Source organism: Seriola lalandi, unplaced genomic scaffold, assembly GCF_002814215.2.
Source record: "Seriola lalandi dorsalis isolate HSWRI2012SDOR001 ecotype SW California unplaced genomic scaffold, Sedor1 jcf7180002054816, whole genome shotgun sequence".
In the NCBI taxonomy this organism is placed as follows: Eukaryota; Metazoa; Chordata; class Actinopteri; order Carangiformes; family Carangidae; genus Seriola; species Seriola lalandi.
In genome coordinates this window covers 230,023-253,044 of record NW_019525369.1, presented here as the reverse complement: position 1 = coordinate 253,044, position 23,022 = coordinate 230,023, and the positions used below count along the sequence as shown (strand labels likewise).

At 41.5% G+C, this 23,022-nt stretch overlaps 1 protein-coding gene across 1 annotated transcript in view; it reads left to right on the top strand.

The window, feature by feature from the left end:
- The window catches only part of LOC111669744 (receptor-type tyrosine-protein phosphatase N2-like), a 234,607-nt gene that overhangs the window by 114,195 nt on the left and 97,390 nt on the right, over nucleotides 1-23,022 (top strand). Inside the window, exon 12 of the mRNA XM_023426189.2 lies at nucleotides 19,624-19,688. Within this exon, the coding sequence (XP_023281957.1) occupies nucleotides 19,624-19,688 (65 nt within the window). The remainder of the gene's footprint in view (nucleotides 1-19,623; nucleotides 19,689-23,022) is intronic.

The window sequence follows — 23,022 nt, the reverse complement described above, 5'->3', positions numbered from 1 at the left end:
AACAATAACTGCAGATATCGTTGCAAATTTACATTTAATGTGGGATTGGGGTTTTCCTATGATTTTATATATTGTTCCAGTTCATGAAAGTATTACTGTAGTGAATACTTGTGATGAGATTCTTTAGATTCTCGTCTTTCATTCACTGATTACGGCCTTAACTAATGATAACTTCAGTTTTATTGAGTTGAGCTGTTACCAACATAAACTGACATTATGTGAGACCTGCAGTTTGTTTTGATACTTTTCCACAGACTTTTTCGTCTTGTCTCTGTACCTTTATGAAGTACAGTCATTCGGCTTCTGGCAAATTTTTACTCTAGATAAAATATTTTAAGTGAGTGTCTATTTGCACCTGGGTAAAAATAGTCACATGGCAACTGTTCGGCTATTTACAGCGCTCGGTGGCACCCTGAGCGCCTTGTTTTTTGCGCTCTTAAAAAACAGCATGCAGGACGGTACAAATTGTTGCCTTGTGCCGTTTAATAGGCACCATACGGCTATTCAGCTTTAAGTCACAGTTTGCTTAGGTTTAGGCAACAAAACTATTTGTACAGGTTCAGGGAAAAGATCATGTGTTGGGTTACAATAGACCCCTTCACAACGTTGTGAGAGCCTCTCTGTCAGAACTTCTCCCAGGAGAGCCTAAAGCCAGGGTGTAAATAGCCACTGTGGTATACATATATCTGGGTGAATTCAGTTAGCGCCGCCTTGATTGAACCTGAATCTGTTTGTTTGTGGCGATTCACAGGTTTTTACAGATTTTTGTTTTCCGGAATTCACTTTCTGTTCAGTCTGAATGAAGTTAATAACCATTTATCACATATTGTCACCAATTATCACTGATTTAGTTGATTTAGTAAAAGAAATACACCACCAATCAGGAATAAAACCTGCATCACCAACGTCTGTTTTAAGGCTGTGTGAGGTTTTTTCCTTCCTTGAAATCCTCTTTTCCTTTAAATCCATCTGTCCACTGCAAACTCCTGATGGTCCTTACCTGCCTCTCTGTCATCTTTCAACATAGAAAAGACAACATTAATGATGGTGAACTCCTTCATCCCCGTACCTGTTGTTGAAACTCAATACCTCTGAAATTGCTCAGCCCTGCAGGTAAAAGCCAAGCCTCGGATACACTGTAGGCTCTGGGGAGAAGGAATATCTCCCTCTTATCCTTTGAATCTGTCCCACAGATGTAGCTTGAGTGGGCGCTGGCAGCCTAATGCCAGTTTACCCACCGGTCACTTCCCTGGCTTTTTTTTTTTTTTTTCAAGTCTGCTAGCATGGCGAACAGCCCAGGCTTTGGCAGCATTTCCTTTTTTTTTACGCCGGAGGCTGCCCTTTATTTACAATCTGAACTCTATCGTTCAGGCTCCTGAGATGGACTGCCGGTGTTCAGTCTCCCTCCACATCACCTCCCTCCCTCCTCAGCCTCTTTCTGCTTAAAGTCATCTGGCGTTTCTCCAAAGCTGAGCCATCCTCTCCCAGCAAGAGTTTATTATTAATATTATTGCTAATATTATTATAATTACTATTATTATTGCTAGTAACAAGGCAGAAAAAAAGCATAATTTTATCCCAGCAGTATAGCTACAGTACCCTGTCAGATTTCAGGTGTTACTGTCATTCTCCAAATTTATCACTTCACCAGATTTTTTTTTTTTTTTGTCCTGCCTGAATTGTAATTATGAGCCGCGGGACCAGATGGCTCCTCGGCCAAGGATAACGTCTTGATATGAAAGTGGACTTACTCATCAGGCCACTGTGCCCTCAGGCTGTGTTGATACTGGGATGTGCGCTCTCTGCTGCTGCCGTCCTGCTCTGCTCTGAGCCTTGTCTGATGTGGCCATCGCAGCGAGAGGCAGGCCGCAGGCAGGAGGTGTGTTTGTGGGACTGACCAAAGTCATCCCCCTTTCTCTTCTCTTCTTCTCACTTATTTCTTAAACTGCTCTTGCACACATTTACTCAGGGGGTCAGAGAGATGTCTGATGCATCTGTGACTGTCTGGTTGATAAAAAGCTGGATAAACTGGCCTTCCATTACTGATCATTGCAAGGCAATGAAAAGGTCGATATTTATTTTTCAGGAAATGCAGCATAAATATTGGTTTTGATTCTGAAAAAAACAAACAATAACTCTATCATCGTCATAGGATGTTTTCAAGATTCATGTTGATGCAAAAACAAACTTTTCTGTTTGTGAAAAGGCAGATTAACACAATGGTATTGCCCATTAATTCCACCAATGTATTGAAGGTGAAAATGTAGGTCTCCAGCTACAGACGGCACTTTACAGTACATTTTTCTCTCTTACATTTTACACTTGTTTACTCTTGAAACGGGTTCCCTTTTCCTCATTGGATAATCATGTCAAGCCGAGTGAAGTGATCGTCAATACATCTTGAACGTGCACTATGCATTTCGTGGAGCCTGGTCCTCGGTGTCTGTGAGGTCAGGCCCTTCTCTCTGTAATTCTGCTGTAAAGATGCCTACACACTCGACCAGGCATGTCACTTTAAATGAAAGTACTTCCCAACTGATGTGAACACGTTGGACTTTTGATCTGTATCTGCTTTGTTTTCCTCCCAGGATGTAACTAAGACAAAGTCAGCTTTTCATTCTTGTATCCAGGCTTGAAGGTTGATGCATGTAAAGGCAGGAGGAAAAAAAATGCTGAATGTTGTGAGGTAATTCAACCTTGTCAGCTAGAAACTACATTTATATTACAAATGTACTGTATGTCCCATTTACATTGTGGTGACAAACGTAATAACTGGCTGGATTTTGTGAAGGGGCAACATTTCTTTGAATGAATGAAGCGCTGCATTAAATAACAGCACAGGAGTGGCTAGGACAAGGTTGGGTTGGATGGCAGTTTTACAAAGCATCCTGGGAAACGATCCTTCTGTAAAAAAAAAAAAAAAAGACCCCATAGGTCTTCATTGTTAGGCAACCTCTAGTGGCTGTGTTAATTATAACTGTAGCAAGGAATGAAGTCTGGTGATGTATATAGAAAAGTAGTTGTGTAAGGAGGAGGTTGGGATGGATGGATAGTCAATAATCACATAGAAGACCTTTGTTTGTTTCCCATTTCAAACTGACAGTAAGCGTTTTTTCTGATCCATGAGCATTCCACAATGAGGGTAGGGACAAATAACCTATACTGTTGTTCTGGTTGGAGGACTTGTTGGAGTCTGGAGTTCTAGTCCAGAAACACACGAAGTCCAGAGTCACTTTGGTTAAGGTTAGGGAAAGATTGTGGTTTTGGCTGTATGTATACAAAGAGTCAGACCTGAAGAAGCCTCTTAGATGGGAGGTGAAATATCTTCAAGTATCTACAAGTCCAGTTGCCCTCCATTCAACCCGTCTAGGACAACCATGAGCTGGATGACTGAGAATTTTCACAGATGTTGTAAATAAACACATCTGGGTCACTGTTAACTGTTTCGGTATTTGCTAATCCAGACTACCTCTTTCCCTAACCTTAACCATAATCTTTTATGCTGTAGAATATAATGGCGGAAAACGAATTTGATGCCTGTGAACTTTTTACTGATGCATTCAGTATCGACATATTTGCCACTTGACAAGGACTTAAATGATCATATCCAATCTCAGGTACATTTCACTCAAAATATATTTACTGTTGCAAGTTAATTGTATGTATATTTTAGGAGACAGCTGGATAAATCAAAGAAGGGGGTCTCAGGACACTGGCCAGTCCAACTATAAAGGGTTTGGTTGTACCTGGGTGGTGCCACCACTGCAAAATGTATATAACCCTGTTTAGAGGATATACTGAAGAAAACCAGTACACCTTTCAACCGCTCCACTATTCTCTTGTATTGGTTGACTTGTGCCAGGGTCAGTTTGCTGCATGTTTTACCAATATTTGCTACAAAGAAACAGCACTTTTTTGTCATGGTTTCCAGTCAATACAGATCCAGCCGAATCAGCCCCAACTTGAACAAGACAAACAACCTCGAGCATCAACAGTCTTACAAATGCATTGTGGTACAGGCGAGATGAGGAGGCGGGGAAACGATTGAAAGCTCAAGGTTTTCTCCTCTAGCATTTGGACTGCTTGTCTTCCCTCCAGTAATAATGGAGGAAATTTCCTCTAAGGGGAATTTCAGTGGAGGAGAAGCCTGCGTGATTCCCCATGAGAGCCCCCGCTGCCTGACTTCCGAGCTGCCTGGCCTTGGCCGCAATGCAATGCCAGCGGGCTGCATGGGGATGAAAACACACACACATCGAAATTCATGTACAGTATGTGGGCATTTAAGAGATGAGACTGGCAGAGGATGACTGCCGGTTAGGGCACCAGTCATCCATGACAAAAAAATGACAAAAAGCCTTTCCAAGCTCTGATCACAGCCAAATCTGTTGAAACACTTAAAATCCTAAACTCTCTCTCTAAATTTCACTGGCATGTTTTGGCACACAAAGACAAAATGCCTTTGCTTAAGGCATTATCATCAGAGGGCTTGAATGTATGCATGTGTACATGCTAAGACACAAGAGAACAAGAGAACAGGAGGTTGTTAAAGTGAAAAAACACATCAAATAACCCAGTGTAGTGCTTATAGGAACTGATTTAAGGCGTGTATATAGTAGATTATTTTCTTTTAACCTTATCATCAGATGGTACAGATTCAACAACAGAGCTTCAAAAGCCTTACATTACTGTATATACTCACATTGATTCCCTAACAGAAAGAAAGGAGGCAAAAGCAATGTCCAGACAAAAAGACATAAAGGAAAATAATTCTACAGTTGCACATACCACAGAATTAGTGCAAGATCTCTGAGAGGATAAGCATTAACAATGAAGGTTGAGTTTGGTTCAACTCCAACATGCCAGACACTGTGTCTTGGCTCAGTTTTTCAGGTTTGAAAACATTTGCAAGGTGACCTGTTTGCCAGTTGTCGCTCCAGGACCGTGCGCGTCTTCCTTCCTGATCTGACGGTGACATACCCCCCACCCCCCACATGATGATCTGAATGCAGCTCAGCAGATCAAAATCATGTAAAATCCAGGTGTGATGTGCTCACACAGCCACAATTAACTGAAGATCCAACCACCTAAATCGTTAGAGGTGGCTTAGGCAACAAAGTCGATAATCTTTGCATTGGAGCTAAAGCACACTGAAGTCAAGGTCGAGGTTACTTTTATTGTCTCCCATAGGAGAACACTGGCTCTGATTAAGGGAACTGCTGCGCAAAGACCCAAATGTCAGAATAAAACTCATTAAATAAGAACTTAACATAAGAGCACACATGCCAACATTAGCCTGGGATAAAGAAACCAAAAAACGTCTATAAATCTGAACCTATGGATTCTCCTGCAGATATCAGTTGTAAGTTGTAATTTCGGCTGGACAATAGCGAACTCCTCTTTTACCAAAATGTACATACAGTTGCTCCATTGCGGTCACAATTTGAATGTTTTGCGAGCATGCCCTGTCGCCACTTTGTAATATGCCACTGCACTGTCTGAACCAGCTGCAGCACCTGGTGATCAGACAGCGGAGGAGAGCAAGTGGCAGCTGGGCCAGCACTGCCTCCATCAGCTCTCTCCCTCCCACTCTCTACCATGCTCTCTCACCCAGTCAGCCGAGAAGATGAGTCATATGTACTGTAAAGGTCATCCATCAGAGAAAGAGAGCGAGAGAGAGAGAGAGGGCGGAGTGAGGCAGGAGAGGGAGATAGAAGAGGAGAGGAATGGAGGGAGAGTGATGGAGGAGGGCGACGTTAAGTGTTGGCTTTCCATGTCAATTTTTCTGTCAGGAGCAGTAAGTGGGGGCTCTTTTTCTTCTCCTGCTGCTTCTCTTCTCGCTCTTACTCAGCAGTATCACCTCCGACAGAACGACGGCCACTGATGTATTAACATTGAGGTTTTAATTCAATAAGCTGCAGCATAATTCTTTAAACATTTTTATTATGCATGGCAGTAACACATTTTTCAGTTCAATTTTCAGTGGTGTTAAGTATTACAGGAGAAAACAATACAATTACCGTAGCATGTAGAAGTATTACTGCAACACTGGACAACAGCTCCTGCAAAAAGTGATGCATGGATTTTGTCTTTGTTAAAGAACAAAGTTCATATGTTTTTACGAGAGATGGTTTTGGTTTCAGCATCATTTGGTTTTCAGAACTCCATCCCACCCTCTACTGTTGTAGATTAAATGAATAGTTCAACATTTTTGGAAATAAGCTTAATTCTGTTGTTTCCAAGATGATTGACACCAATCTCATGTCTGTTCTTTAATACGGAGTTGGAGCTTTATGCTAATTTAGCTGATAAGACTTAGTATAAAGACTGGAAGCAAAGAGCTTGTGTGGCCTTGTCCAATATTAGAAAATATACCTAAAGCTCAACAAAGCATGTTGTCCACTAACCTGAAGGTCGGTGGGTGATTCCGGCTCCACCGATCCGTATTTTGAAGTGTCCTTGGGCAAGATACTGAACCCCTATTTGCCTCTGATGGCTGTTCCATCAGTGTATGAGTGTGATGTGATGTATGTACTGTATGTGTGAATGTGGCAAGTATTTTAAAGCGCTTGACAACAACAAGTCCTGCACCCAAGTCTCTGAATCTGGACACAAAATCTTAAATAGGATGCAAAATGAAAAAAAGAAAAAGAAAAAAGAAAAATCAGCTGCTGTGCATCATGTATGATTACAGTCATCTGAAAGGAACCTAAAGCCATGAGAATATGCGATGCAATCAGCATACATATTAGCCATTATTCAGCCTGATATGTATGAACATGTCACATGTATATGAGGACCTGTAATCACATGCTGGCACATGGACAATCACAAGTTGCTTCCCACTCAGTGTGTGCAGATCAGAGCTGTTGAGGAGTGTTAACAGCTTCTGAAGGACCGTCTGTGTGATGCAGAGCCGTCTCCCCGCTCCCTGTGACAGCCTGCTCACACATCTCCAACTGACATTTCACACAGAAACTGTATCCTGTTACATTTCCTGATGGACATCAGATGTTTGATTACTTCTTAAACCTTCTTCTTAGTATGTAGTCCTTTGTCACTCTATGAGCAAAGTCAGGGTTGCAGTGATACACCATGTTAAATCTTCAAATCTTAAATCAAATCGAGATGCTGTGAAAGTGTTTTCATGCCTACACTCTGCTGTGTTTGCCCTTTTAGTGCGCTTCGTTTGGGCTGATGTGAAAGTTTCACTCCGGTTTGAAGCAGACTCTAGTGCAGCTTGTTTAAGTTGTGAAAGCAAATAGACCTACCACAAAAAAGTTCAACTACTGTTTAGTCTGTCTGCTGAACAGGTAAAAGTGTTTCATGTTACGTTAGGATCCTACTCTTTCTGCAGTTCATTAAGTCCAGGTACATAGCCCCCCACCACATTATACTGCTGAAGAAGTGGCCTCTTTTTCTACCTCTTTGTTATTATTCATTCTATATTCACATTAGAAACATAAATGTGCTGCGTAACCTGATGTTATTAAAATTAGGTTTCCCTACGTGGCTTGTTGGCAGGTCTTTGTTAAAATCCAGTTTGAACAGCATGTCATTTAAATTTCATTCTCCTCAATTTGATACTAGTTGACATTGGACCATTATTTTTTTTATCAAACTATGCCACAAATGGCTGGTTGTTGTTTTCACGCGTTGTTTAAGCTTCTTCCTGTGGTCACTTGAGACCAACTATATTTTTGGATATAATATACTTAATCGCATTGTGGACAAAAAAATGACTTATTTGAATTCTGGCTGAGTTTGACTTCCACTGGGGCTGAGCAAATAACAAAGTATCAAAACCCACATATAGAACCTCCTGCCAATTTAGCCTTGCTCATGTCAGTTAATTTGGTAAATACTTTACCCAATAAGTGCATTTATGAACTGCCCTCTGAAAAAAAATATTACCTTGTGTTCAGTCAAGTGCCTCCGCCTCGTCCAGCTAACGTTAGTCCACGTTCACTGAAAGTGAAGCAGGTGATATGGATGACACAAGTTTAAACACTGAGCTCAGGTTACATCCACACTAATAGGTTTTAGTTTGAAAACATCACTTCTGCTACGTTTATGCCTGGCATCCACAGGACTCCTGGGTTTTTGAACTGTTTGGAAACGCTGCCGGACCTGTTTTAGTTTTGAAACTCCACGGTTGCGTTGTAGTCTGGATGAACAGACACTGAGACACCTATCTCGCCTCCTGATTGGGTCGCTATCAGTCACGACTACCAGACGGCGGTGAATGCAATACGGACGGCAACCAAATGTAACAACACCAATTTGTTTAATCACTTGGAGCTAAATCACATTGCTGAATATAAAGAGAGCAAGGATCAAAAAAAGAGAGCGACAGATAAGCACCGAGGTGATCGTTCATTAATCATAATCGAGGTAAAAGTTTGAAATAATAGTGCTGTTGATTTGAAGTCATATCGCCCAGACTTACCTTCCCCCGGAGTAACCCATGCTCATCTCCATTATGCACTCAAGCTACTACAATAGTCCTCCAGTACAGTTTTGATAATAGTACTTACTAAGTGATATTTTTGATGTTGTTGAACTGGACTGCACATATAACAAAACCACAGGGCGTAGTTATGGCAATCCACCAGGGGCAGGTCACAGTGTTAGATAATCAGGACAGCATGACAGCAGCAACCAACAGCACAAAAGAAGACACAGTAATTGCCAGAGAAAACTTTTCAGTTTTTTTCCATTTAGGGTCTAAAGCTTATTAAGAGAAACAGTTCCACAAACTAATCCCAGCAGTGATTCCTTTAGTCTTTCTCGATCACAGTAAGACATTTAAAACTCAATTTTGTCGTCTGCAGTCAATATCTTACCCGATCTGAATCGTCCTCATGCAGCAACCTCCTGCCTGTCTGGCACTAAAGCAAACACTGAGCATTATTTACAGAAAATATCCGGTGCATGTCGGCCGGTCTGTCAGGGAATTCCTCCTGTGTCTGAAGATGGAGAGCTGTTACCTTTTCCATCCCTCGTTCCCTGCCTCGGCTGGGTGATGCTTGGCTCTGCTGTGGGAGGTTTGATAGATGGCGGCCCCCGGTTTTGGCAGCCTTATCTCCGGCCTCGCCAAGCGATCGTCATCTGCCACTTATCAGCCCTACAAACACCCCCCACAAACACTCTGCGGTGGAGGGAAGTGAGGAGGGAGTGGGAGGAAAGAGGATAAGAAAGGGTGGCAAGAAGATAGAAAGAGATAGATGTGAGCAAAGAGCGTGGTGAGGGAGGGCAGAGGATTGGATGGAGGAGAGGAGAGAGGGGAGAAGAAAGGGAGAAGAGGGGAGGGGAGAGATGTGAGTAAATAAGAATACCCTAACCCTAACCCAAACCAGGAACCAGCTGATTAAAGAATAAGATAAAAGATAAGAAACCTAACCCAAACCTAACCTGGCACTTCACAGTTTTTATTCCTCTAAACTAAACAATAAAATAGATCATTTGCAAGTGCCATCCAAATCAACCCATATAAGCATTTTCTCATCTGACTCTGTTATCGTCACGATGACACAGACCATGATCATAAAATGACCATTAGCATTTTTTGATCTGCCACCTCTCTGGTTAAGAATCAATAAAGTTCAGGCACAAAACTTGGTTAAGGTTAACTGTCTAATGATGACTACACCGGCTCGGCGGTGAAAGCAGCATCAGTCCTCAGTGAGAGTGTCTACATAGGATGTGTTGAGGTGCAGTATTGAAAATAGACTTAACGTGTAAAAATGCATATGCATGTTAGATGACTGAAAAACAGTTCTGAAACACCTTCTGTGTTTTAGACATTTTAGAGGTGAAAATAACCCAGTGGTGACAGTAAGTAGAAGTTAGGGTTGGGTTATGCTTAAAAAGAAGTCTTTCATATGACATGTTGTCCACCAACTCTGTCAGCACTCGCTGCTGGGGGAAACAGAGTGAGAGGGAGACACTGTATCGTTGAAATATAGAGATAACTGAACACATTTTCCAGCCAGTCCTCCAACCTGAATAACCTGAATAACCTAAATCGTTCATCCCTACCCTTTGATTTGTTATCATAGCAACAATAATAATCATGTGGTTAAGCCTGAAACAGTCATGGTTTGATTAGGTTTAGGCACAAAAACAACTTGGTTAGGTTTAGGGAACGGTCATGGTTTGTGGTAAAATAATTACTTGGTTAAGGTTAGAGGGAGACATCCAGGTTGTGGTTGTGGCCACGGTTAAAAGAAACAATGACGACAATTAGTTTCAACCATAAACCGAACAGTAGTCTCCCAACTCCTGTCTTTTGTCAACCCTTTCATCTACCTCCACCTCCTGCCAATTCAGACTGTCGCTCTCTATACGTCACCTGACTTCCACGGTCGCCACTATGGGCAGTGACGAGCTGCTGCACAGACGACCTATAGGCTCTTTTCTTTTTAGAGCGGCACAGCCTCACATTTTCAGGCTGTCTCTCCTGGAAGTCGTTCATGCTGTTGCACCTGCTTGTTCTTGTGAAAAGTGACAGAAATAATTGTGTAAAGAATGAAAAAAAGAGAGCTAGAGAGCAGAAATTTAAACCCTGGTTCCTCCACAGCATGATGGTCCGATACAACCCCCCCGCCGATCTGATGTGGTGTGGGTGGAGGTTATCTGACCATCCAACAAGCAGTTCAGATAAAGCAAACTGGCTGCTCAAGGTTGTGAAAACAGTCTTCCATGTCAGAGTCACACAGGTTGTTGAACTTTAGATATTGTACCAAAAACATTCTGTAAGTTTGGTATTCAGCGAGAGGGGAACGTTACAAAACTTGTCACTGGAAATTTGTACATTATTATTTTATTTTCAGAAAAGTTGAAGTCGTGTAACGAAGAATACTTCTGTCATCTGTTAAAGGATATGACACAAGATCTGTTCGTATACGATATCATACAAACAAGAAGCGCAATGAGAGAACACAAGGAAGAGGGATCGGTAGGGAGATGTGAGAGGAGATACAAGGAAGAAGGAACGGAGGAGACAGATTGATGATGAGAGGAAGATGAAGAGGAGAACTGAGGGGAGAGAAGTAGTGAGTCAGGAGGAAGGGAGAGAAAGGGGAGAGGGTGTAAGAGATGGAGGAGAGAGGGCATAGCGGTGTTGGGGAAAAAGCAGCGGCTGAAGGCAAAATTTGCACAAATCCAGTTTGTCATCACATTTTTGGAGCCAGAACAGGATTTTATTTCATTTCCCCCCCACACATACAGGGGGTCAGTTGCATTTGTGGAGAATGGGCTTTTATGACTCAAGACTCAATTTCTCAAAGGTCACCTCTACTTGGGGAATATTAGTTTTTATGACAATTCCCTCTCAGAAAGAAAATCTCTTTTACACACTTCCCAACTCCCCAAAGAGTGGCTGTGTACCATATAAATGTGGAAGAAGAAAAAATACAGCTATAGCTGTTTTATATGAGTTTATATTTCATAGTGTGAGTGGTGATCTACTAATGAACGCTTGTATTTTGGAACAGGGCTTTCTGTAGCAGTGCAGCGAGGCATTGGCTGATGCAAGGTCATTAATTGTTGTGGGTGGTTGGGATATGTTTTCCTGCTGGGGTCCCCAGTGTCATATCAGCTTAATGAATTGTTTATGTAAACTAATAGAGGTGTTTAATACCTGCCTTTTAAAATGTGAATGAATCAAACGGAGCAGAAGCGAAGAGCTAAATGTCATCAATTAATGCGGCGAACAGCGTTCAACGCAACAAGGCAAAACAAACACATTATGGTTGCTGTGTAATTGTAATTGGATAATGCCTGAGTTCAACCAAACATCCCCATATGGAAGATGTGGACTCAGTAACCCTAATGGTAACTATATGGAAATAACAAGGTGACGTCATGCTATTGTAGGATGAAAATACAGAATTCATTACTTGAAGAAATGTTGGTTAAATGGCAGAAAAATAATACCTACCTAAAATATTACCTTTATTGTTACATTACAAGTCCCATATTTGACACTTTCCTGTGTTTGATTTGAAGTGTTGATCCATAAGAAGATATATTTTTGGTTTTAAGAACCAAAAACCATCTAGTTGTAGATTTGCATCACAGGTTATTGATTGAAAAATTAACAGAGCTAACTTCCTTTAGCTACGTGATTTAGCATGTTGATATTGGATCAGCTCCTTCTAGTTTGAAGTGAAAATCGTTTTTTTGGTCATATGTCATGTTTTTCATCTCCTCTCTTTCTTTTAATTTTTCTCTTCCCTCCTCTTTCTTTTTGTCCCATTCCTTTCTTTCTGTTCTCTTTTCTCCTTGTGTCCTTATCTCCTCTCTCTCTGTCTTAATCTCTTTCCTCTTTATTTCTTTCTTCCTTCCTCCTTCCTACATCATCATTCTTTCTCCCTCACCACCTCCTCCTCCTCCTGCCTCACCCCTTCTTTTTACATCTCTCTCTCCCACCCATCATTTTGTCTCCCCCATCTGTCTGTCACCCTCTCTCCCCCTCTTTTCTCTCAGTCTTCACATCTCTCTCTCTCTTGCTGTCTCTTTCTCTCCTCCCTTAATCATCTCTCGTCCCCCAGGTGGCCCTGGATGCCATTTCGGCCCCCTGCTTTTGAATTTAATTACACATGGCATTGTCTTCATGGACCCCCTCCCTCACCCACACACAACCCAAGCCACTGCTGCCTGTTCATACTGCATCCTAGATTACTGCAGGCAATAACACCCAGGGGTGGGGGGTGGAGGGGGGGTGGGGTACATCAACAAGGAACAGATTGAAGCCTGAAAAGTTGATATCAGAAATCAAATTAATGCAAGTGAGAGTGAAACCATATCTAATTAAGGCGCTTTTGAAAAAACGACGGGCAAATCTCTTTTGACACAAATATTCATGACTCGTGACGTCGATGATGAGATGAAGAGTTCATTTACAAAGAGTTAGACGGGTTTGTATTTTATGGCGTAAAAATCTGGCATTTATTGTCTATGTTGGTATAAAACTCTACAGACTGGAGCCCAACATGACACAGCTTTGTAGCAGCAGGTGTGACTACGTCTGATGTTTTACTGGGGGTGCTCATGTTATTTCATCTACAGTGATCCTGCAGAACATGCAGCCTGTTATAGTTAAGCACATTTGTTAAATTTGCAGTATATTTTCCTCTACTCCCTTTAAAACTTATTTCCTTATTTTTAATTTCTTGTCTCATATTCAGTTTGTCAAAAGTTTGCATTCACATTAAGGTAATTTGACAGTTTTTTTTCTTTCATGCTGAAACTAAGCCACTATCTAATAACTCCTCTTGCTTTAGTTTTTTTTCATTTAGCTGCAACATTTTTTCTGTGTCCTTTTTAGTTGAGAAGTTGCAACCTTTTCTTTTCTTGTTGTTTTTTTTATCATCTGTGAGACGTTCAGTGATGGTTTGGGGCACCGATCAGGCCTTGCAGGGACAGAGTAAAACCAGCCAGCGATATATTTTGATTTGCCCAGGGATCGTCGCTCTCATGATCCAACTAATGTGATTACATCCCTGTACTGTGTCACTGCAGTGATGGTGCTGCGCCGCTCTCGCTGCCTTTAGTTTTGAAAGATGGCTGTTGTTTTCTTCTCATTATACGACTCCTGAAATGTACCCGGGAGGGTGAGTGAGAGGTATGGACGTTGGGTGGGTGGGGGGTGGTTAGTGGTTGAAATAACGACCTCTCGGTGCTGCGAAAGCATCTATTCTGTTGGTCTGGGGACTGGAGGAGCCAGCCTGGGCCTTTCCCTTTTGTCAACGGTGAAAAATGAAGCATTTCTGAATCCCCGGCACTCGCTGTGTTTCCCTCTAGGCGCCTCAGATACATTGAGTTAACATAAAGCAAAATTCAGGACAGGGGCAGCTTGGGTGACAAATGAAGCGCCTCTGTGTGTTTTGGAGGGAAAATAAAGGGGCCCCTTTTGTAGAAATGAGATTTGGTCCTCGTTACTTCCTTCAGGCCCAATTTTTTTCCCCGCAGTTCAAATGTATCTGAGAGGTACAATGGAAGATGGAATATTCTGGAAATGGAAAAAATAGAATAATCTGAGTATAGATCATTTCCCCTCAGTTCACTCTCAGTCTGCAGTCCATCGCTGCTTCATTCCCATTTTGTCACATTACGGCTTATTTTCACACCGTGCTGCCAGTCAGGCTAAAAGAAAAGTCGCCAGTCGGTCTGATCACGACACCCAGCCCATTGCAGCTTCTTAAAAATGGATCCAATTTGGGTTTTGGAGAGAAAGCTCGCTGGGGTACAAATGAGGCACCTCGGCTCGCCTGCTCATGAGCAGTGCTCTCATCCGACTTGGACTCATTTGTAGTCTGCAGGAGAGGAGAGCAATGGATGGTCCGGGTAGCTTTTGGCTACATACGGGAGAGAGGCCGCAGTGCCGCGGTGTTGGGAGGTCCAAAGACTTGTCGGCTAATTAGAGGGAGCTCACCGCCTGTGATGTAGTCACGCTCGCTGGCCGCGTGGCAAGTCACTCCGGGGAACCAGACGGGCGCCTGTGTTGCTACAGAGTTTTCTGATTCCCTCCCAATGAAAATCATGTTGAACGCTTTCATGTTTGTTTGTGTTTGGGTATATCAGGCTTTTTACTCTGATTCAGTATCAGGAATTAAACGTGTGTATGTAGGTGTGTGTGTGTGTGGGGGGGGGGGGGGGGGGGTGAGACTGTCAATTAGGCTTTCCTGCAGATGCAACTCAAATAGGTTTTGTCTCACCAATTACCAAAGGCACTTTAGGTAACAAAGTCTTTAGTTGTTTCACTGAGTTCGGTCCCAAAGTTGCCCGTTGTTTACCATCTCCGCCTGTGTTTCATTTGAACCTGATTAATCCTTTAAATTTTGGGGAAATCAATGCATTGGCACCACTACAGCGTTCATTCAGAGTAAGTGACAATAGCCACAGTTTCAAAGAAATGGCACTAACAAAAGGATTGGCAGCATCAGATTGAAACAAATAAAACTGATTTTATCTTTAAAATGAAAAGCTGCAATAATGTATTATTTACTTTGAGAGGACAGAGCTTATGGCTCCAGAGGCAGCAAAACAAACTTCTGAACAATCCACCTCCTCCTCCTCATCACTCCCAAAATGAAGCTTTCTCAGATCGAGATGTGATGTCTGACAAAGAAAAAAAAGGTCTGTATTTATGGGAAGCATGACAGCAGCTTAAAACTACCTTCTTCACATTTAAAAAAAAAAAGATGAAATGATTGGTGATTGCGGTCGTTTCCCTGGTGAAGCACAAGCAGTGGTGGAATGTGATCTGCCTAAATTTTGTCTATTGGCAGGTTTGTCAGGTACACTGCATTGCAGTGTTGTTACAGTAATTACTGCCTCACCAGAAAATCTAGCACTGAAAGCTCACACAGAGCGAAACAACTGTGCTCTAGAGACCAGACAAAGGTCGACGTCACACCAGCGTGTGGAACAGCAATGGTTTGGATGGAAATCTCTTGATTTCAGTGGAATCAGTGGATTCGCCATGAGTAAATTCACTAAACTAGCTACAACTAATGGTACATCAGCCATTGGAATACCAGCACCTCTGAGCACCATGAAGAGTCACTGTCTTGTAATTTAGGGCAGTGCAAGGGATGCAGTTTGTTTTGTTCAAGCAATAACAGTTGTAGTAATCTAGTAAGGTGTCGTTAACATCAAGTAACCAGCGAGAGGTGAAGTGATAAAGAGTAATGTGGCTCCAACCTTTACAGAACTTTATAAAGTCGTGTTACTGCAAGTAAAAGTAAATCAATTAATGCACTTTCCAAACGTAAATCACCTACAGCTGCTGTGCTCCTCTCTGAGCCAAACCTTTGACAAGTGACTGAGAACGCCTGAGAGGTCAGTGCGCTGAGGAGTCTGAAGACCCAACGAGAAGCAACAGACACCTCCGTCAGACACGTGTAACACGGAACCAGAAGTCCATTCAGATGCTGCTCAGTGAACTTATGAAGAGGCGCCGCTGACAAACCAATTCAGCCACTTCAGCCCCTATTTCTCACTGAAGGGAGCTGAGCCTGCAGTCGCTGCCTGCTGACAGCACTATTAAGACATGTCAGCCCACTTGGCTATTGCCGAGTGGTGCCGGCAAGGTGTTCATATGTCTCTGTCTGGGGCCTGGACATCGACCAGTCAGCCCCTACAGTAACTCTTCACTGTGGCTTTATCACAGTGTAAGCAACCTAGATGTGTCTATTTTTCATACTAAATGAATACTTACCTTCACATAACACACTTGAAAGGCAACACACAATAACCAAGATACAATTAAAGGTTCCATTTGTATAAAGGTAGTTTGGATGTGTTCTCTGATTATAAAGCAGGTCTAAGTTCTATATTAATGAAATGCACACAGCCTGTATTGAGAAACTGAGCCTTAAAACGACCCGTCAGGACTTCTGGAACTTTGTGATGTCACAACAAAGCAGTCACTGCTCTCAGCCATGCCCCAAGCCCCGCCCACCTGGACCAACCATCCAACCTTGCAGGATTTTGAGTGTTCACCTGAAATATGCTATATTTTTATTAAATCACTCAGAAAACAGTCAGCCAATCAGAAGAGAGGCTCAGAGCCTCCTCGCTTCTGATTGGCTGACCGACCTGTTATTACTGGAGCTCAAGAGAAAAACCTGAGAGAGGAGATGTAAAACTACACTGAGATAGTTTTTGGTTCTTAAAACCACTAATATATCTTCTTATGGATCAACACTTCAACTAAAATAGGGGATCTTTAACAGTTGTACCTTAAGTGTTTTCTATTTTGTAGGTATTAGAGAGGTTTCACCTCAAATAGAGTATTTTTTTGCCTGTTGGTGAATGATGTGGTTTTCCTTGTTGTACATTGTCATTTAAACAATGGTGTTTAATGGTCAAGGTCTGTGGCTACACAACAAATAGCATAAATTGACTGGCAAATTAAGCTCTGACAGAGTGAAAGACTAATTATAAGGCTGTTGGTGAATTAGGACTTCAGCAGAGTCAAGGCTTGCAATTTGCATATCCTTCATCTGCCTGGTGTGTCAACAAAGGAGACTCGCTCTCTGTCTCCACACCGTTGTATTCAGATGCAAAGCAAAGTGAATGTAATTATGTAGCCTTTTTTTTTTTTTTTTAAATTTCATAACATTTTGTTCTGGCTTTAATATGTGCTACACCATGAATTTCAATTGTAGCCCTCCATTTGTTTCCCCTTTAAGGTGATGAAAAAAATGAGCTCTATGCAGGGTTTAATTCTATTTGTGTGGAAATTTGTCGTAATATTTGCCTGGCGGCAGGTCAGGTTAAAAATTCATATTTCATAAAGTGAAGATATGCTACAGTAATAGCTCATTTGGTTCTGGAACGGCAGTGTTTATTGTCGAGCCCTGTGGAGGTGTTGTTGGCATAATTTAGAAAACATTTGTGTATGGCAAGTGCTCACGTGATAACCTCAATGACATCGCCACCTTCACCCTCCACCTGTCTGCTAAAATCCAAAGTTCAGTGGTACCTCAATTCAAAGGATAGTGAGGCTACAAGTGAGGTGGATTTAGAAATGTTAGAGTGGGAAGAAAGAGCAGAAATTCACCAGTGGATGAAAATGTAAGAGAAAATATCTTCCTTACAGACCTTTCACCAAAGCTTGATAAAAGAGTTGAAATCGCTCTCACCAGCCAATTTGACCATTTAACAACTGTACAGTTTGACCACCTGGATCATTTTTCTCTGTGGTAGTGCTCACATGATAACTTCAAAGATAAAACTGTTTTCACCTCCTGTTTGCTAAAATCCAAATTTCAGTGTATGTGGTCAGTCTTGCTTAAAAGATAGTTGTACTGTAATATCCATATAGTAACATTAAGTCATAAACAATACAGCCATGCTAGCTGCTCTGGTAGACTGTACTTTAGATTTGAGCTAAATGCTAACATCCAGGTGTAGTGCTATTTAAATTCTGGAGCACACACAGTTAAGCTGTGGCTCGTTTTGAAGGTTATGTAACCATAAGCTAAGCTAATAGGCTACGCTATGAAAACGTAGCTAAGCTAGCTTTCATTTCCAGCAGCACTGTGGAAGCTGCACAAGTCCAACTTTAACAGACTGACTTTATCTGTGATGCATTTGCAAAGAAACATGACAAAGAAACTGTCAGAAGAGTGAATAATGAATGAAAGGATGTTTTCTGTCTTTTCATCTTTACTAATGAACAATTTAATTAACTCAAACTCAAAGGCTAACTGGCAGCTACCGTCAACTTCTAAGGTGGAATGTTTTCTTGCGTGTTACTGAATGCATGATTGATGTTCGGAAATCAATCAATACACCTTAAATGTCAGTATGACAACTGTGACCGTTTCATTTGTTTTTATTAGCTCTCTATATGATTGACGACATGACGGTTTAGTGAAGATCAGATCTTCAAATGCTTAAAAATGTATAGAAATTTCCAACCACACTACTTCTATGCTAACATCACCATACTAACAGGCCCGCAAATACAATACTACCATGCTGGTCAGATGCTTTAGCATGGTTAGGTGTTTTCTATAGTCAAGATCATAGTTTGGCGTGTTAGCATGATGAGATTAGCCCATTAGCACCGAATAAAAAGTACAGATGAGGCTGATGGGAATATAATTAGACAAATTCAAAATGTGACTTCACGGTGTCAGATGAAAAGTGAAGGGATCTCACTCAATGTCATACTCAAACTTCATGACAAGACATTTCCATAGATGATTGCAAACTTTGACAGAGTGCTGTCAGGTGTTAATGTAGAAGTCCTCATACCTACCTGCCATCCAAAACAGTGAATGCTTTGCAGATCTCGTGCCCACAATCAGGAGGACAAGGACACTTAACCACTGGCTACTTCAGATCTCCATAACTTGAAACTGCTTTCTCTTGCTGCCTCTTGTAGCCTCCAGAGTCATTAGTGTAAAAATAAGTAATGTATTGATGAATTAATTTCTGTTCTGATTTTGAAGGACTTGGAAAAAAAACATTAATGATAATAACAATATGAAAAAATGTTGCTGATATGTTCCTGAACCTAGTGACAGTTGGAAATTTTAGATTCAGTTTTTTTTTTTTTTTCCAGTTACCTTTACCTTTCACAAACATTTAAAACAAACTGCATTCCCGAGGTCTTTGGATGAATGAGGTTCTGGTTCTGCTGTGTATACATTGTGTGTTTAAAGTTCAGGAGAAAGGAGGAAGCATTGATTTTCTGTGGATCAGTCAAGCGCAGAGTTTAAATGCTGGTTTGGTGGAATTTGTGCCATTGATTAATGGTAGCTACTGTACACACATGGTTGCATACTGCACATTATTGTGAGCACCAGGAATTAATCAAATCTTAAAGTTTATCCAGTTTAAAGTGCATGATACAAGATGTTGAAGAGGAAAGTTGTTGCTCTTCCTTCTGCTAAGCTTATCAACTAATTTTAATTTGATTGTCTATTTTGTTCTATATAGATTAATGTTTGCTTTTAAACTGACCTGATTCAGCTTCAGGGCTGAGTTTCCTGTGTTTGTTCCTATAGATACAAGATGAGAAAATGTCTGAGATTATTTTCTCTTTTTTTTTTCAGTTCATTGATGATTGTTGTTTCCTCTGTGTTCTTTTTCTCACTGTAGTTCAGCAGAAAGCGGCTTTGGAGAAAGAAGCCAAGCTCAGCATCCTGGAGGCTGGAGTCGCCGATGTGAGTACAGTTTAAACTTTTCACAGTTTGAATCAAAGTTTCAGGTGATCACAAAAATATGGTATGAGTCTGCATCCCCAATATTTATTAAAACAGAATGAGAATCACCTTACACTATGCAGCAAAAACATGTGGAGACTCAAAGAAAGTGTGTCATGTGCCTTGGGAGCGTCTTCCTTCTACTTTGCCTTCAAGCACAAAGCGTTCCCGTGTGTCATCAGTTCTTGAGATGTTTCCAGAAGGATTGGTTTCATGCCAGTCTTTTTTAGGATGAAATCATTAGATTTCTTTTCACTGTGTGGTATACCGAGAATCCGTCTGTATGACCATCAACTTTTGTTCATCAGTTATTTTACGGCTCAACGTGTCACAGCCATACGAGGCTACTGGCCCGGCAACACTATTGAAAAGGCGTGTCTTGGTGCAAGTGCTCACAGATCTGTCTCTCCAAATGTTCCAGAACTTGGTAGTGCTATTGCCTTTGCCTTATTTCCGTGTTGTTTGGGTCATTTAGTTCTGAAACAAAGAGGACACTTGCTCAATCTTGTCATTGCCGATGTAGATGTCAGCTTGAACTGCAGTTTTGCTTACCCCATTCCAAAACCATGGGCATTAATGTGTTGCTATGACAGCCTCCACTCCTCTGGGAAGGCTTCCCCCAAGATTTTGGAACCTGGCTGCAGGGATTTGCTGCCATTCAGCTAGAAAAGCATTAGTGAGGTCCAACATGAATGTTGGGTGATGAAGCCTGGCTCCCAGAGGTGCTGGATGAGGTCAGTGTTCTGTTCAGCCAAGTTACATTCTTCCACACCAAATTTGTTAAAATCATGTTGTTATGTAGCTGGCTTTGTGCAGAGGCATTATCATGTTTAAACAGACAAGCACCTTCCCCAAACTGCTTCCACAAAGTTGGAAGAACACTGTTGCCTAAAATACCATTTGTAATCTGTGTGTTTAAGATTTCCCATTGCAGTAATTAAGGGTCTTAGACCAGACCATGAAAAACAGCCACATACCCAAAGTGCATAGTAGTCTCTGGATAGGGGTGTCTAAGCCCTCGTATCTTACATTCCTCACTTTTTTATTTACGTAATCAAATTTTTTTGACTTACTGAAGAACCAGAATCCGTTCACTGTCCTTTCCTATCTTTCTTTTTCTCACTGTTTGTCTCTAAGTGTGTGTAGAACATCCTTTATAATTGTAATTGTGTAAAAAAAAAAAAAAAGCAGCATCTTAACAAAAATATATAACAGCTAACATTCTTAACGTTTGACGCCTACTCCATCCCTGCCACCTCTCTCCGTCTCTCTCCCTCCTTTGGTTTTCATCTCTCAGCATTGCTATTCTCCACCATCTCTCTGGTAAATAGGCTGCTGAGCGTCTGCACTCGCCTATTGATTCAAGAGTTAGTCTGTACCGATGACGGCACGCCATTCACAATGCTTATCAAAGTGGCAGCAGTGAGGTCTGAGAGAGAAACGGTTGGAAAAGGGTGGCGGAGGGAAGTGAGGAGAATGAAGGAGAGAGAAGTTGCGAGGGTGGAATGGAGGGTCTATCAAGGTGATCGATACCTCAGCTGCAAACAGGAGCAAAATATGGCCAATCGAACCTTTGTTGTAAGAGAGAGAGAGATGGGGCAGAGAAAATCCCTCCATCACAGGCTGCCAGATAGAGGAAAAGCAAAAACCAGTCTGAGAGTCTCAACCTGCAACATCCATCATCACCCCATACAGTGTTTATTATACTTTTATCATACACTGTAAAATAAGAATATTAGCATACTACATCACTGCTGACAGGTCAAAAATACAAAAAAAGAAGAAAAGTTAGTTTCTCATGACTGTAGAGGAGACGATTTGTTTTAGTCCAAGCTCGACTCCGCGAGGAAATTCTGAGCTGGCCTGCAGCTGTGAGTGTTGGGTTTATTTGGCAGGCGGACAAATGAATTCTCATTTTGTCATCGATGCCCGTGTATATCTGAAACGAAGATAACCTGAAAATTTATTGATCCCTGTGGGGAAATTATGTTGTTGCAGCAGCAAAGGTAATGGGGAAAAATAGCATGCCATGAAACCAATAACGACAACACAGTCAAAGAGTAGAACAGAATATAAATTACTGTGGGCTTGACAGTCCAGCATGCTAAGTGCAACAGATAAATAGGAATTACATGGGGAGGGTATGTCAACTTAAACACAAATATAAGGAGTTTAAAATGCCCTGGTTCATTTTCAAGGATTTTAGAAATCCATTCTCTCATTCACAACCCCTTACATAATGAGCAGTCTATATTTTACTCTGTAGAGAACAGTAAATAAAGATTTCTGACACTTACTAATCACCATTATTCTGTGGCATCACTGACTGGCTGGCACCACTTTTTTCCATTATTGAATTATTGAGGAAACTTTGTAGTGGGTTACACACTCAGAGAAACTCAAATAAAATTACATATTAGTACATATGGAATAAAAATAGTGCACTTCGTCTTTTCAAACATTGGCTTGTTGTTTATTTATGGATGTGTTTTGGAAAGTACGAAGTAGGTTTCAACAATCTGAAGGTCATCAAACTCACAACATATAAAATGACGATGGGAGGTTTCAGTTCAAGTAGTGAAACAAAGATGGACACCTTCTCGCAGGAGTGCAGATAATGGCTCAGAAAGATTTTAGAGAGACCGTCCTGTAACTGAAAGTGTGACCCCTCTCAGCAGCTAGAGCGACCATCCACCAGCTGTACAGCATGAATCTGAACTCCATGTTTCACTTCACATTCTGGAGGAAAACGGATAACCTTTCATATCATAGGTCAAATAGAAAAATGTCATCATGTTGAATTACTGAGGCCACAGTTTTGATATTTTTGTGGACAATTTGCTGTTGCGGGAGATCTCAAAGAATCTGAGAAGCAACAAGGATAAAAAACATTCTTGAGGATTAAAAATTGGTGAGGTCAATAGAAAAAGTAGATTTGCACATTAGTAGGAAGCTAAGGTCCATGACAGATGATGTATCAGCCAGTGATGGTTCAGCATGAATTAAAGGTCCTCAAGGGTCCAAGTATTTGTGTCTGAACCCAAAAAGACCTGGAAATGTAGAACCAAACCAGACCAATCTATTACTTGAACGTTGTGAACCGGATCCATTTAGAACCGAGGAATGCCAGACTCAAACCCGAACCGGACTCATCTGTTATTTGAAAGCTGGTCCTGGACCCATGCAGAATTTGCAGATTGCCAAAACAAAACTAATAAAGTTAGTAGCCTTTTCTCCTGCGCTTGGCTATGATGGGTATGATCCATCCTCCTTGCCAAGAAAATACAGCCATGAT